General features: G+C 42.0%; 1 protein-coding gene across 3 annotated transcripts in view; it reads left to right on the forward strand.

Annotated features, from left to right (window-relative positions):
* Positions 1-16,326, forward strand: part of osbpl3b (oxysterol binding protein-like 3b) — a 31,600-nt gene extending 15,274 nt beyond the window's left edge. For 2 of the 3 annotated variants that reach the window (XM_030102510.1, XM_030102511.1), the window contains exons 3-23: positions 670-786; positions 1,460-1,513; positions 1,852-1,965; positions 2,243-2,407; positions 2,613-2,727; positions 4,127-4,230; positions 4,500-4,592; positions 4,673-4,826; positions 5,254-5,384; positions 6,114-6,215; positions 7,471-7,608; positions 8,492-8,585; positions 8,674-8,918; positions 10,736-10,873; positions 10,957-11,020; positions 11,112-11,190; positions 11,273-11,417; positions 12,764-12,908; positions 13,020-13,146; positions 14,187-14,309; positions 15,449-16,326. In XM_030102510.1, the coding sequence (XP_029958370.1) occupies positions 670-786; positions 1,460-1,513; positions 1,852-1,965; positions 2,243-2,407; positions 2,613-2,727; positions 4,127-4,230; positions 4,500-4,592; positions 4,673-4,826; positions 5,254-5,384; positions 6,114-6,215; positions 7,471-7,608; positions 8,492-8,585; positions 8,674-8,918; positions 10,736-10,873; positions 10,957-11,020; positions 11,112-11,190; positions 11,273-11,417; positions 12,764-12,908; positions 13,020-13,146; positions 14,187-14,309; positions 15,449-15,545 (2,544 nt within the window). In that variant the 3' untranslated portion in view covers positions 15,546-16,326. The remainder of the gene's footprint in view (positions 1-669; positions 787-1,459; positions 1,514-1,851; positions 1,966-2,242; positions 2,408-2,612; positions 2,728-4,126; positions 4,231-4,499; positions 4,593-4,672; positions 4,827-5,253; positions 5,385-6,113; positions 6,216-7,470; positions 7,609-8,491; positions 8,586-8,673; positions 8,919-10,735; positions 10,874-10,956; positions 11,021-11,111; positions 11,191-11,272; positions 11,418-12,763; positions 12,909-13,019; positions 13,147-14,186; positions 14,310-15,448) is intronic. The other variant, XM_030102512.1, reaches the window with a different exon arrangement.
* The last annotated feature ends 376 nt before the right edge of the window (positions 16,327-16,702 follow it).

Genomic DNA, 16,702 nt, shown 5'->3' on the forward strand with positions numbered 1-16,702 from the left:
TCAGAAATGCTGCCAAATCAAAGCCAGGGAAATCTGAATGTTCTCACTTTGAAAAAAATGCACGGGCTATATACAGTGGAAGGTGAGAAATCTAACCGTTATGCAGATGAAGTTGAAGTTGATGCCGATTTAAACTAAAAGCCGTATGAACATTAAAGGATGGAAGACTGTTAGAGCCTACAGAAAAGTCACAAAATCCTCTGTTTATCCTGCCTTCCTGGAATCCCCCCCCCCCCACTGAAGTACATAACAGCTATGCGGATTAGTTCATGATGAAAGATCACCTTAATCTCTGTATCTGCGGAGGATTTGGACTGAACCGTTATCGTCGCAGTCAGGAAATTATTTTTTGCAGAGTGAGATTAAGCAGGTAGGCTAATTGTGTGAATGGAGCCGTGAGGCGAAAATGGTCTGTGAACGCCCTCGCTGGACACCTGGACATCATACGGGATGGATTTCCCTTCAGCAGTGAATCTTTCACGTTTTACTTTTCCATTGATTGATTGACCGCCGGATGGAAATGAGGCAGCAAATATAAACCACATCAGCACCCACAAATTACAATATGCGTTCCACTCAGATCTCGGGTCTTTAACTGTGTGCTTGACTTGTTTGATTTATGTTTGAAAAAACTTGCACCTGGTGACGCGTTGACATGTGCGCCCACAGGACAGCTGGGAAATTGTGGAGGGCCTGCGCGGAGGCTTCAGCAGCGTGCTGGAGCCACAGAAACAGGAGGGCTACATGCTAAAGAGGAGGAAGTGGCCCATGAAGGGCTGGCATAAGGTACGGCTCCAGCAGGGTCCTGAAATGACCCCAGTTCCTCATCTCAGAGAGTGACAAACTCCAGGACGTATTTTAAGCCTTTGACAACAAGGCGTCATTTTGATTTCCCGATTTCACCTCCGCTTTTGAGTTTCTCTTCCCAGATGTGCTGACGTGACTCATTTGTGTTTTAAACTAATTGAATTAGCTTATACAGTGAATGATTTCACCAGCAGAGGAGTCACGTATGACCTGGGCCAGTGCCTGTTTACATTCTGCCTAAAAGCTTTTCCCCCCGTACGGTGATGTGCAGATGTCTTGGTGTTCCTCTCAGATGCATTAGCTGATGGTTTGCTGGTTACTAGAGCTGTATACATTTAGTATTGACTTACAGTCAAAGCTATTCGGGTCTCTGTGCTTACAACGGTCTGATTTTGATGTGCAGTAAGAGCACTAAGAATTGCATTTAAAAATAGAGTGCAGGAAAAAGATTAGAAGAAAGCGAGCGGAAGGTTAATGAAGGCAGAGGGTTTGCAAGACGAGAGCCTCGTATGACAGACGTCTCACCACTGACAGTATCGACAGACGTTATCAAGACGACTCTGTTATGATCGTACTGTGATTTCAGACTTGTGGTCAGGGATTCCTCCGAGTGCATCTAATTTGCCCATTATCTCTTTTTACCTCGTTGCAGAGATACTTTTTCTTGGACAAGGGTATCCTCAAGTATGGCAAGTGCAGCGCTGATGTGAGTACAAAAGGCTGCTGGCTGCAGGCTGTGTGGGCCCGCCAGCTCCAGAGAATGACAGTGGACACTCTGTGCCTTTTGTGATATTCTGGTTAGACTGCTAACTGTGTTTCATCAAATAGTCTGCCTGATACTGCAGACATTAAAAAACCCACCTTGCGTTTTATTCAACAGTCTCAGATAATTGTGAAGCAGCTATGTAGAGAGGCAGCTGCCTTATTTTTGCAAGTTAAATTGAGGGATTAATGTTTCATTTTGAAACTGAACGGTGTTGTACTCGTCCCAGGTCCTGTCCAGTGTGCTCATTGTGTTGTGTTGTTGCTGACGTTGCTTTGCAGATTGAGAAAGGAAAACTGCATGGTTGCATCGACGTGGGTCTCTCCGTCATGGCCATTAAGAAGAAAGCCAAGTGCATTGATCTTGATGCTGAGGAAAACATCTATCACCTGAAGGTAAACTGCGGGGCTAATTTATCTTCCACATCTCCCCGAGGGTCACAGAAAACGGTTCTGGACATGGAATATTCAGATTATTCAGTTTTAATCTATTGAACTATTGCAGATCAGAATGACTTTAACATTTTATTTTTGTCTTGTGTGCGTGTGGGAGCTGGAAACTGCTCGCTCCATCGCTCTGTACCTGTACGTGTCGTGTCTTTCTGCTGACACGCCCGCGGTGTCTCCGGTGTCCTTGTGCAGATTTCTGATGCTGGTGGTAAATGCTTTGCAGATTAAGTCACAGGAGCTGTTTGACGAATGGGTTTCCAAGCTGCGTCACCATCGGCTCTATCGGCAAAATGAGATTGCCATGTACCCAAACGAGAAGTCCTTCTACTATCCCCACTACCCCTCCCCCAACTCCCCCAGCGTGACGGACGGTGGCTCTATTAGAAAGGTACGTCGGCGCTCATGACTGACAATTGTAATCTCTTTGAAGCAAAAAAAAAAAAAAACTCACTTAATGCTTTCTCTTGTGTGTTTCAATGATGATATTGATTTTCAAGCTCGATATTCACCAGTTCTGAAATCTGTCTAATGAAAGAAATACGTTGGAAGCAACTTGTTATTGGCCTGACCTTTGAGTCTATTGTCTGCTGCAGTGCCTGCCGATACGCAGGCAGTCCACTGTGCCTTCTGCAGGAGCCTTTCCTCTCAGCCAGGCCAAAGTCGCTGCGTGGCTCCAGTCATCTGACGATATGGACAAATGCTCCAAAGGTGAGACGACAGCAAAGTAATCACTATGAAGTCCACAAATTTTCGGTTTATCCTCTTTATAATCGCTTTTTTGCACATAGATGGTTCTGCTTCTGAGTGGTGAGTTATGAAGTTTTGATGAGGCTCTTACAGAGAGCCAGATGGATTTGATTGGCAGTTTGGTGTTTATAAAGACAGGAAGCCGTTGATTGCTGATGCACTGTTTGTCTCGGTTTTCATTCATTAAGATTCTGCTGATGTGCTGTCAACACTTCACCTACTGGTTTGGGTGGCGAGACTTCATGAGTCTGACACTTTGGAACAGTCTCACAGAAACTCGGTCGAACATTTCTAATTAGAAGATTGACACTTGTGCAGTTGTCAGTCACCCCTCAATATTTTTTAACATTGAGACTCCTGGGCTATTAAAGTGTGTTCGCCTCCTCCGCTGAAGCCTGACGTAAATGAGAGGTTTACAGAAAAAGAGGCTTACATGACAGCAATAACTGAAGGGGGTCAGGCTATTTCTGAAAACAGAAAGAAAAGTTATTCAAATATTTAGAGAATATAGAAGTGACTTTGCTGAGCCCTGAGGAAATTAGAAAGCCTTGTGAGATTACTTTGGCTCATTGTTCATCTGTGTTGAGTCCAGCTGTCCTCCAACAGCTTGACAAAGATAAATTGTCACTCTGATTATTGAAACTTAGGTTCCAGCTTGATGCTCTATGTCTTCACTTATCATCTGATTTCTAAGGTATTTAGAGTTGGGTCTAGTTTTCCAGGTTATGATACTGCAAGATGTTTCCCAGCATACTTTGCATGACTTTCACTCCTGTTTCTAATTTACTGTAACTCCACATCTCAACAACAGACATAAATTATGGGGAAATTATAAAATATTTTTCCATGCATGTGAGAGGTGTGTGGGGATTTTTGTGTGTAATAATATTTGTGTCTGTACTTTGATCTGTGCACACTTACTTAGATTGCATTGACACATTTGTATGTGCAGAAAATAATTCGCACATTTGTAGCTGAATTTTTTTGCATGTTCTCAGGATATTTCAGACTCCAGATAAACCAGACATTCTGAGCGCAGAAGAAAAAGAAGCAGCAGAGCAGCAAAAGCCACTTGTAAAAATACACCTTAGACGGAGACATTAACAAGACTTTGTAGACACACAAAGTAAAGTATACACACACATGCACAAATGAGTTCACGCAAAAATCTAAGAACATACACAGCGATCAAAGTGCAGACACAGATTGTATTGCAAACACACACAGATCTCCATACTCAAGAATGACTCTGAGTTGTTTTTGTCATGTTCTGGATAATTTCCACAACTGTTCTAGAGGAGGTTTTTTTTTTTCTGTTTTTGTTCTGTGAACCTCCTTTTCATTGTTCTGCTCCCTCCAGACCTGTCGGTGTGTGAGGCCTACCTGCTGGAGCTTAGCCATCTGCTTCAGAGCATGGAGGTTCTTCATCGTACATATTCTGCTCCATCTATCCAAGCACTGCAGGTCAGCACTCTATTTAATTTCAGCTTTAAATGCAAATCGGTTTTGCTCCTGATAGAGGCGGCGTAATACTGCGAATTGTGTGCAGAATATTTTGTGTCATTATCTCTTTGGGGCCATTCCTCCCTGACTGGGATTTTTTTGTTGATAAATATCGACCCTGTCGTGCTTTGTATTGCCAGTTGAGAGATTATTTCTCCTGAAAGCCTTTCTTCACAGAGAGAATAAGATTCTTTGTCCCGATTATCAGTATTTTTTCTACTCCTCCCTAGGCCTCTACGTTTGACAGCCCTAAAAAAGAAAAGAGACTCCCAAGAAAGTGGCGCACTAAAAACTACAATAAAGATGTCAAAGCAACGCTGCAGGTAGACAACTTCACGATCAAGTGTGTTCCGATATGTTCTTTGCTTTCTTTTCAATGTTTTTAATCTCTATACATCTGTAGGTACCCAGCTGCATATCTTCCATTCGCCTGCACGCCTCGAACCCAAACCTCTCCACCGCCGCACTGGGAATCGATAAAGTCGACCCCGAATGCCTGGATTCTGCTTTTGACGTGGCCAAGCTGCAGGAGGACTTCTGCCGTGTGGCGACCAACTGTGCGTGAAAATCAGTTCAAGTCTGATAAAATTAACACATTCTGGATCTCTTAAGATCACAATTTGTAGCGTTGAACTCTTTAAAGTGCACGTTTAAACTTTTCTTAGTGCAATTGTCTCTGAATTAATTTCCAAATTTATGCAAAGTTATGGAGCGAAGGGTTTGTGCTGGCTTAATCTACAGCAGCGATTCATTAATTTCGCCTTTGTTATTAAATAGTGAAGTTTTCACTGTGTGTGGGAAAATGAAAGTTGTTAGAATATCACCGTTTGATGGGCAATAGGAGATCATTTGAATTTCACGCCTCCTGAGAAGCACGGTGTGATTAGCCGAGGCTGAGCGCACTCAACTGGAGGTACATTGTTCCACAATGAATACAAATTGATCTGCGTTTAAAGCGTCGCTGTTATTCTCCTGTTGCTGCAGTGCACACGACCATGAAGTCAGCCCTCACTTCACTGACGTCTGAGAGAGAGAGGCTGAAGCAGTGCCTGGATCACGACTCGTGTCCCCCTACTTCGCCGCAGGTCGTCAGCTTGAAGAACACGCTGGCGGCGGTGCGTGAGACAACACACACACACACACACACACACACTCAGTCATCGTTCACGCATGGGAAAGTCAGATGCTTCTTGCTATAGATCGGAGTTGGGTATTTCCCCTTCTCTTCCAGTGTTTGCTCTCCTCGTATCTGCCTCGTCCTCCCACGCCGCCGTTCAGGCGTGAAGCATTGACGAGCCCTTCAGAGAGACTCCGGGCTGCCAGAGTGCCGTCTGCCCACCTGAGCTGAGCCACATTCAACAGTCATGCATCCTGTTGTCGCTGCCTCCCACCAACAGCCTTTTTTTTTTTTCCTATCTGCTCTCCTCAGTCGCACACGTTTGTTATCACGCATTCAGCGGTGAAAAGTGTTGGCGTAGGGAGAGCACAGGTTCTGATGAGTCAGAAGACGTAATAATTTTCCTGTGAAATGAGAACTTGTCTGCTCTCTGAGCCAACACGTCTCCTTGACTTTCAAACTCCGCAGGGTTTCTTCTGCTCTTCTTGATTACACTGTCTGCCTGATCTCCTTCACGTAGAGCTGATAACAGGCGATAACACGCAACCATTTAAAAAGAAAAAAAAGGTAAAAGACATGTTTTCAAGCTGATTTCCTGAGAATTTAGCGGAGAGGAAACCAAGCGGTGTTTGATGCGAGGCAGGAAATCCATTTCAGCTTTCAGTATTCACAGCATTACTTGTCGGGTCTGTGCAATAAACAATGTTTACGCTGGTTATTTCTCCAGGCTTTAGCCCAGAACTCTGAGCTGAGAGAGCGGCTGGGCAAGATTCACGCAGAGTCCCACATCGTAGAGCCCCCACTAATAAATCTCACTGCCCCTGTGCAGGTGGGTGCAGGAATGGAGCCACTCGCTCTCCCCATCGTCATGACGATTATTATTATTATTATTATCCTTTTCTTTATTTTCATCCCACACGCTCGTCTAATTGCCACAGAATGAATGAGCTGTCCTTTCCGTCGCATCTCGATTCAACTCTCCTCTCACCCCCTCACTCGACTCACCACGGATATAAAGAATAAACACATTTCCCTGCACTGCACACTTGAGGGAACTCTAAATCGAAGTCTTAAATTGAATTTCTATCCTCTGAATGAGCTTTGCCTAACATCTGTCACTGTGAACACACATCTAAGCAAGTCAAGGCTGAGGCTAAGACTTCTGACCCTTTGTGCCATTGATGTCCTCTAACGGAAACTCCTGGCTTGTTTAATCAGATTTGCTGAACCGGCTCGTGTGAGCCGACTTACTTAATTGTGTCCCTTGAAATTTGTTGAGCACACCGTGCAAAGCTAATGCACCTCCTCTGAGATTATCTGCCGGGTAATTAAGTAGCTCGGGTAATAATGAAGGACAGTTATGTGTGCTCACTTCTGTGCGTGTGGTAAACCCTTCATGTTTTTGACTGCATGTTTTTCGTTTGTTCTGTTTTCTGTTGCTTTGTCTCCTCCTGAACTGACAAAATGAGTTAAACTGCATCGCAGCCAGAGTGCCAGTCCCGTTTTCATTCACGTAATCATCATTAATACAGTAATATATTGCAATACAGTCATTGAATTTTTATTACGAAATTTAAATGAATTTGATGTTTTTGCTTTCATGAAATAAAACTTTTGTTATGTTTCATTTTGGTTATAGAACATGATGCAAAAATGGTTATTTTTGAGTTTGATTCAAACTTGAATTGTATTATGCTGATATACTACAGATGACTGTCTTTCAATATATTGCGCATTTTTCTGTTTTCTTTAGTGTTCATACTCATCCATACTTAGTGATTGTATTAAACGGGTGTCTCTAAAAAAATGAATACAATGGAAAAGTTAGTACTTTTCATTTTATACTTTTTAGCTACTAAGTCATGAAAACCCGGCTTATAATTTTCAAACAATGATAATAATAAAAGAAATGCTTGAAGGTTTTCAGTTCGTGTGCTTTGAGAGTAGAAATAAGTAACACAGCAGTTCAGTTTTCAGTATTTTTCCTTTTTTTGGATGCACCTGTCCTCTGAATGGCACCCATGATAGAGATGACGCTGCCTCATCCTTGTTCTTATTATATCCGTTTCGATTGTTTCTCACAGAAACAGGACACTGTAGACGACTCCCGTCCCCTCGTGCACCAAGTGTCCAACGAGAGCCGAGCTTCAATCGCCGAGTCTTTATCCGAGTTCTTTGACGCACAAGCAGTTCTCCTGTCGGCGAGTTCCTCTGAAAATGAGGTGAGTGTTTTTTTTTTTCGGTTGCCGTCAGCAGCTGTAATGAGGCGTTTTTCTCTGACTCAGTGACAAACCGTTTTACCGCCGATGCTCGGAGAGCTGTAAAGTGGCGTTATCAATGCGGTTGATGTTTAGTGTAATTTATCTACAAGCGGAGGCTCCGCTGCAAGCAGCCGTCGTTTGACACGGAAAGCTTTGGGAGATGGAGCGAAAAATCAATCTGGGGGCTGGCAACTCTAACAGAATCACCACTCAAGGACTTTATTTACTGCTCAAGATTTTCCCAGTTCTGCCACTGCGTTAAACTTCTCAGAACATTCAGACAGTTCTGTCGTCTGTCTCTCTGAGACAATCACAACGTTGAAATGTAGTTTAAATTAGGAAATAAGCTTTAGAGTGAAATCATAAATAGAACAATCACACGGGTTTCAGACTGTCATGTTAGTGTAGTGAGTTATTATTTTCACAACATTAACTTGTAATGTGAAAGAGAAGAGGAAGTCCAGGGTTAGGTCAGAATTCACTGCTGATTAGAACTCAGGGGGGCGATACCACTTTTAAAACCCCTGTTGGATGTCATAAAATAAGCCAGCATTTTTTTTTTTATTGTCAGTTTTTTCTCTGTTTCCTGCAGCACGCCTTGTGAGATAACAGCTAGAAGGAAAGAGATGTGAAAATCGAAGTTAATCACTTTGGTCTAAAAATACAGCAAACTGAGGTGCAGAAGTTTATCGCCGGGCTCTTTGATGCTGTTACGCTCCAACATTTCAGATCTGCTGACGAGACAGGATGTTGAAAAGACTCCCATCCAGGCCCTTTCTGTCGGTGGGATTAAAATTCATCTCCCCAGCTACAGTTTGAAAGTCTTGTTTTTTTTTCTCTCCAGGTATCAGAGGATGACTCATACATCAGTGATATAAGTGATAATATTTCCATGGACAACTTCAGCAACGAGAATGAGAGCGAAAGACCAAATTCAGGTAAGCTGGTCACTCTTATCTTTTGGTCAGTTTTCGAACAGGAACCTTATTACCATATTTTTCTTTCTCTCCTACCGTCTGCTCTCAGGTTCAGCGGAGGACGGAGCAGCGCTGTGTCAGCGGAGAACCTGTCTGCCTTCACCCAGCCCCACTAACAGCACCATCAGCCTGTGGAACATCCTCAGAAACAACATCGGCAAAGACCTGTCCAAGGTGGCGATGCCAGTGCAGCTTAACGAGCCTCTCAACACCCTGCAGAGGCTGTGCGAGGAGCTGGAGTACAGCGAGCTGCTAGACAGAGCGGCAGCCACGCAGGACCCCTTCGAACGGATGGTGAGTTCTGTGTTTGACTGCGTGGGCAGTGTGTCTTTTGTTCAGAGAACATATTTACTCTCAGAACTCAACAAGTCTCCTCCGACAAAAGCTTTAATTATTTTTTTTTCCTGAATGCTTGACAAACTGAAACTCGACAGTGTTTGTAGATATACAGTATATATAAAATCACAGATACTGGATGAGCTGACTCAGTATAAACTCTTCATCACATCTCAGCTGAAGCCCAGCATGAAGGGCGTATAGCACTAGGATGTGATGCAAAAATGGGAGACGAAAAGAAAATTATCACCAATTTTAACTTAGAATCCCACCGAATTGGTAATTTTAGTATTGACTTTGCACAGACTCCCAGAAAAGTTTTGTGTGTAAAAACTGATGTGAAACAATCCACATTCCCTGACTGTATCAGTAGGAAGTCTCCCCAGAGTCCAACAATAATTTGGTCATCAGACATGAAGCCAAATTAAGTAAAAAAAAAAAAAAAGAAAGATGCAGACGCTGCTGTAAGAGGAAAACCAGCCTGAATAAAGCTCTCACTGACATGCTGAGAGTACTTTATTATTTCATACACTTTCTGAGTAAATCACCTCTTAGGGATGTTCTCAAAGAATTAAAAAATAATAATAATAAAAATGATGATAGTAAATGAATTGACAAACATCAAAAAAGAGAGGAAATTCACAAGGTATATTTTGCAGACTTAAGTCATTTTTAGGTTCTTTAATGATTGCTGATTGTTCTTCCAGTAGCTTCACCCTTTTCCCCATGGAGCTCCATCAGATGAACTCTTAAGAAAGGCGTCTCATCGCCTCTCTGATCCTTAATTTGACGAAACAAAACAGTGAAGCCAAACACCAATTTACCCTCCCACTTCTCACCAACATACAAAACTGGAGCCTTAAAAATTAAAGCATTAGATAGTTTCCCAACTTTGATTATAGAAAGTGTCACATTATGGTTTTCTTTTGCATGTGCAGATCTAGTTTTGATGACTTTAGAGGAGGTAACGCCTGAGACCTTCCTTGCGATCCCTGCTCTGGTGGGTTACAGACGTTCCTGGCAGAACTGGCGTCTCCTGCAGGAGCACGTCTCCGCTGTTCATTACGCTCTGTGTGGGAGGAACCCTGATATGAATTGTAGATTTACACTCAGCTGTAATAGATGTCATAATGATCACGCTCACTCTTTAAGCTTGAGCACTGTCTGACTTTCAAGTGACTTTGCTCGTTGAATTTTGGTCGTTTTTGTTGGGCGTAAAGATCCAGGCAGTGAGGTCACACAGGACAGATATAAATGGCTAAATGGAAAACAGCTTATGTCTGTGTCAATACTGCACAAGTAAAAACAACTTTATTTTTCCCAGAAGAGGCAATTTGTGAAGCGACACAAAGAAGTGATACAAAAGGGTTATACAACAGGAAGCAGAGTGTGCAATTTTAGGAAAAACTACATAAGAAACCCATTAATAAACTCCTGTGAAAAGCACCCAAAGCATATTCAATAATAATACAAAGGCCAAAGGAGCATTTAGTAGTCGCGGTGAAAGCTGCAGTCTGTGACCTCCCTTTATGAGGTAAAGTAATTTTCGAGCAGATTGCTTGTGTGCAGACAGTCACTCTGCTCATTGCAGCACAAAGGAAAGGCAATTCAAACAGTTCAGAACCAAAGTGGGGTTTGGGGTTTGTTGAAAAAAAATTATACAATGAGGTACTTGGAACACTAAATGGATTCTGTGGCACAGATAGTTAGAACCAGTTTCTCGTTATTCATTAAAAAGAAAAAAATTCTCACTGTGCCTGGTGTGTTTTTTGCAGATCTACATCGCTACATTTGTTGTGTCCGGCTATGCGTCCAGCTACTACAGAACCGGCGGAAAGCCTTTCAATCCTGTTCTCGGAGAGACCTATGAATGCGACCGGCCAGATAAAGGGTTTCGGTTCGTCGCTGAGCAGGTAGGCATGAGGCATCGTGCTGGAATTACTGAATGAATTTCTTAAAATTGATTCATATTCATGATCGGAACTCTTTGCAACAGGTCAGCCATCACCCGCCGATCTCAGCTTGCCATGCAGAATCGAAAAACTTTGTCTTTTGGCAAGGTAATAGAAACAAATGTTATTCAAATCCATTTTCAAGTCTCTAAATAACATCAGTTTTAACTGGTTGTTTTGGAAAATTGTCCATTTGTAGACGTGAGGTGTAAGAACAAATTCTGGGGAAAGTCGATGGAGATTGTTCCTGTGGGCACCACTCATGTAACTCTCCCCGGGTGAGTCTGATCACCCTCCTTTATAGCAGCACTGTGTCGATCAGCCAACCGACTAAAACTGAACCTTTCCTGGATTTCTCAGGTTTGGAGACCATTATGAGTGGAACAAAGTGACGTCCTGCATCCACAACATCCTCAGTGGACAGCGCTGGATTGAGCACTACGGGGAAATCACCATCAGAAACTCCGGCAGTGATATCTGTCAGTGCAAGATTACCTTTGTTAAGGTGAGAGGAATAAGAAGAAGCCTTTCGAGTGGATAATCCCCGTGTCGCCAGAGTTAGAAACTGTTGGTATGAAAGTGAAAAGACAAGTGCAGTAAATGTAAACATTTTCACAAATTTCCTTTATTATCCATCCTAATGCTGATCCAGTCAAATGCGGCTGGATGTGGACTAGGAACAAGTGGTCCATGTGGTGTGTGTGCAGATCTGTAACCACTGCAGTGACCCTCGATGCTGCCAACAGCGGATGTTTTCTAATGAAAACTTCACCACTTGATAAACATTGCTTTTTCTGAAGAGGGATGACCCAGAAACTGAACTTGAATTTACCCATTATTGCTGGCAGCCGCTCTCAGCGGGAGTTTGTCGTGTCAAACTGAAGGCTGACACTGAGAGCAGGGCAATATAGCAATGTAACACCACTGAGGTGCAGATGTGTTAGGTGAGTGCCGTCATTTCACCACTTAGTATATAGATAAACATATAGTGATCGATTTACTCCTGAGATTTGATTTTCATTACTTACTTGCTGTCTGGTGGTTTATCACAGTTTTTTTTTTTTGTCGGTTCTTCTACTTGTCAAACGTTTGCTAATCCGTTTGTTTTGAGACCAGCAGGGGTTTTGCCAAAATCTGCATGACTGCTGAAAGTTTTGTCCAATTTACAGCAGCAGTGTATTAAAATGCTTGAATGAAATCAAACACCGTTTGACTTCTATTTAACAAATAAGTTTATTTAAGCTTAATGAGTGAATCAGTCTCCAGACAGAGCTGACAGCTCTTCTAATGTGTCAGAGCAGTGTTTGTGCACGCACACTGATAAAACACAATAAATAAGAGGAAGTGGTTACTTTTCCAAGTGAGCCTTTAATATTTTGTTCCTTCAGTAGGAAATTCATTTTGCCCTTCACTGCATCTCATCTGTGCTGGTAGATATCACCGCATCGAGCCACGGGAGGCTGTAAAGTAAACTCTGTTTCCCATCGCAGTCCACATCCCGTCGATCCAGACGATACCGTTCACCTGTATGCCGACCACGAACCCCTCCACGCTTCTCATGCTTGATATATGGAAGCTTTTGCTGTGAAGAGAAGGTTAATTGCTTTAGGCTGTGCCACTTAAAAGACCTCCTGAAGCTGTGCAGGATAGCGAGTCAAGACATGTCAGAGCTGATTACGCGTCTCCTTGTCTCATTAAACACAGCAGCCCAGCGACACACGCTGAGGACTGGGACTGTTGGTGCAACAACAGCATCTGCTGACTCTGGAGGACATTATCATGATGTTCGCATTGACCAGCCATGAGCCCCTGATGCAGCATTTTATTTATTTATTTTTTTTTTCCCCACAGGCCAAATACTGGAATTCAAGTATGAACGAGGTGGAGGGAACGATAACAGACAGCAAGGGGAAGGTTGTGCACAGACTCTTTGGAAAATGGCACGAAGCAGTCTTCTGTGGAGATCCGCCGTCAGCCACGTGCGTCTGGAGAGCGAGTATGATGAAGGACATTAATTTTTAAGCAGCAAAGTTAAAAAAAATCAATGATTTCCATGACGTGACTATTTGTAAACTGAAGCTGTTGCTGTTTTTTCTCTGCGCCGTAGGTGCGATGCCAGCGGACTATGAGCAGTACTATGGCTTCACTAAGTTTGCAATTGAGCTGAACGAGTTGGATCCGTCTTTGAAACTGCTCCTGCCGCCCACAGACACCAGACTACGAGTGGACCAAAGGTACGAGGGAAAACTAAAGAAAAGAACCCATTGCAGTATTTAGTCTGTCACAAACACAACAAACCTAAATAAAGACAAAACTATACAGCACTCCCTAAAGGTCGCCAGGTCAACATTTACATTTATATTCGGCACATGTTATCATCTAAATGTGCATGATTTGGGTGAGTGAACAGTTACAGGTACAATTTGAATTTTTTGTTTTTTTCACTGTTTTCAACGAACTTTCCAGGAGTCATTGACGGTTTTCATCTGCAGATATATCTACCTTTCAAAGTATAGAATGAACGAACTTGCCAGACATGTTGACCGCACTGCTGAAGCTGCTGATACTATTTGGGTTAATAAGGCGAAATCTTATTGTGTTTGTTGTGCAAACTGAATGTGCTCCATTTTTGGTGTATTTCTGTGAGTTCAGCGCCACCTAAAGACGTAGTAGATGTACTACACTGTTTTAAGTCTACGGACAGAAAAAGACGGTTCGGCTGGCGCAAACAGGGTCGATTTAGAGTGCACTGTGGGTGTGTGGGGGTGATGTAGCTATGTGGAAAAACACATTAAACTTCTACACACAGACAAATGATTACACATTTAATGCATATAGGACACATAAAGTAAAATTTATATTTATGGTTTGTAAATATTGATTTTGGCTCCTTTTTTTTAACACCGTGATTAAAAGTAGAACAATTATTGTCCCACCATATCTTAAGTTAAGAATAGAAACAAATGCAGATTAAACAAACTCAGTTCAGCTCACGTTTCAAGATCGAAAAGTCTGCGACCCAACTGAGCGCCATGGCGCCACACACACAAAAAAAAAAAAAAATCATGTACTCACCAATTTGTCATCAAACTAAAATATAACGCCGGTTCTGGCTCTCCATGAATCATGCATTTTCTTTCTTTTTTTTTTTTCAGTCTTACACTCTTACAGGAATTACTCAAAACCGGAAAACACGTGTGAAGAATAAATTTGAGCATAAAGATTAATGTCCGACCGTGTCTGCGTAATGAATGTCTGTGTGTCTCTGTGGCAGACTGCTGGAGGAGGGGAACCTGGAGGCCGCGGAGGAACAGAAGCAGAGGATCGAAGAGCTGCAGAGGGAGAGACGGAGAGTCCTGGAGGAGAGCGATGCATCACATCAAACTAAATTCTTCAGGTAGCTCAGTATCCACACGGCACGTCCACCGCGTCGAAGGACATCTCTGTACACATAACTAACAGTATCCACAAATGTATGAAGGGATTACTTTGTGTACAATAAATTAACAATGGACAACAAAATCTATGAGCTCATCAATAAACAGTGTTTTTCACTGAGTCGCCTGAATATCAGAGAGGATTTATACTCTCATTACTTTTGGTTGACTCCCCAAGCGTAACTCTCTCGTGTTGTGCCCATATATTAAAGCTTTATAGGACACTCTGTGAAGTACTTGTGAAATACACACATTTATACCTTCAAAATCTCTCTGGACTTCAGTAAAAAGTTTTAAAATCCAGTTTCCACGTCAAATGCAGTATTGACTGTACGAGTGTCAGACGATCAATATAAGAACTAACAAAGTGTCTTGAGAAATACACAAATCTACATGCATATTTATACTCATATTGATAAAATGGAACATAATCATTAAGATGTTGTTTAGCGGTAAAAGAGAATTAAATACCAAATCTGGGTTATTAATATAGCAATTGAAAGAAAAATGTTCTTCAAGATGGAAATACTGTTTCTTGACCTGTGCTGAATATACTCGGTGCATATGCTAAGGTTTTTGTCATAATGTTTCATATTTTTTCCATATTTCTCATCGAAATGCACCCATCTGGTGCACTCAGTGGGAGGAAGACACGCATTACTGAAACAAAGAGGCAAAACACTGTTTAACACTGCCGTTATATGTGTGAAGCTGAAGTGTTGTATATAGTAAACATTTTCAGTAATTCCACCAAATCATTCACAAGCAGCACCAATCTGAATATCTAGCATATTATTATTATTACAATTAGTCACATTAAGCTAATAATACTGATTTCCGAGGCAGTCTTGGGGGAAACGGTTGGGGTTTGCTCCAGCAGAGCTGCAGCAGTGACACTGCAGGTGGAGCTGTAGTAGAATTGAGTCACAGCACTTCAGAAACGCTGCGGTCACGTCATCAGCCAGTGTGTTGCACGGCTTTAATTGCAGCGTCTTTGCAGCAGCAGCGTGGCCCTGTTTGGTTTTCATCAGCCTCTGGCTCCCCGAGCGCTCAGAGTATTCATTGTTGCGTGCTGTTTATTTTTTTTCCGTTGCCACAGGAAGTCAAAAGATGACGAGTGGGTGAGCAACAACACGTACTGGGAGCTGAGGAAGGACCCCGGCTTCACCCACATCGATTTTCCTACACTGTGGTGACCCCGTCAGCCACCCGCACGGCCTCCACCGTGTTTCAGGCTGGGAGATGTCTGCATCACGGCTTCATCATCTGCATTCAGTACTGGCCCTCAGTATTGCAGTTCATTGAAAGTGATTGCCTTAAAAGAAAAAAAAAAAAAACAAGTGCTCATCTAAGTTGTGTAAACATGTTTATGCAAGGTATTTATGAGAATGTTGATCGATTTAGGAAATTTAGCCTACTTTTCCCTTCTGTTGCATTGTACTGAACCGCTCACACCGAAATAAAGAAAACTGTGGAATAAAGGAGGAAAATCCTTTTCATAGTTTATACACACTATCTTAACATGTGCTGATCAGCTGGTCACTTTAGTCAATGTCTTATCATGAACATTTTCTACCTCTGAGACGACCTTAGCCTTGGAATGCCATTAAGTGAACACGTTTGGTATTTATTCTGCATCTGCCTGATGCCTTACTGCTTTTACTCACGTTGCTTTATTTATTTTTCTTTCAATTCCTGGATGTTTTTAAAGATCTTTATTCTGTAAGGGAACTCTTGAGAACAAACGAGTTGTTCAAACGTGACCTTACTGAGCTGAGCTTCTCATAAAAGAATCCAGTGCTTTGGCTATACCTGTCTGAATGATTGTGCAACTATTAGCGGCAGTAGCAAATATCAAATGCAGCTCTTTTTCCACTATATCCACTGTACCATTGTCAATATGGACCCAAAGTTTTGGGTTCAAAATGTTGAAAAGTCTGCTCAATGAGCTCAATTAAAATGTTTTTTTTTTCTTTATGTTGTGGCTGTTTTCTTCATAACACTGAGCAAATGCTTTAAATGCAAAATTCATGTTTTAGACAGGAAAATTAATCAAATTTATGTCTACTTTTAACAGTGTAATAAAATTTGGTAAAAAGTGATACAGATGTTTAAGTAGGTTTTGACAATAATGGCTTTACTTATTTACATAAACTACTATTAGTGAATTGTGTAGAATGTGTTTAATGAGCACAGTGCAAACAGTATAAGATCTGGTATAGCTGAGTAAATTTTTCAGTAATCACATCTGAGATTTTGAATTGTCCTATCATCGATTAATTTACAAATGTCTTAAAAGTAGTGGAACACAAATAAAAAATATAGATTTGGAGTTTTCAACATCACATCTGTG

This window comes from Salarias fasciatus, chromosome 11, assembly GCF_902148845.1.
Source record: "Salarias fasciatus chromosome 11, fSalaFa1.1, whole genome shotgun sequence".
NCBI classification, from domain to species: Eukaryota; Metazoa; Chordata; class Actinopteri; order Blenniiformes; family Blenniidae; genus Salarias; species Salarias fasciatus.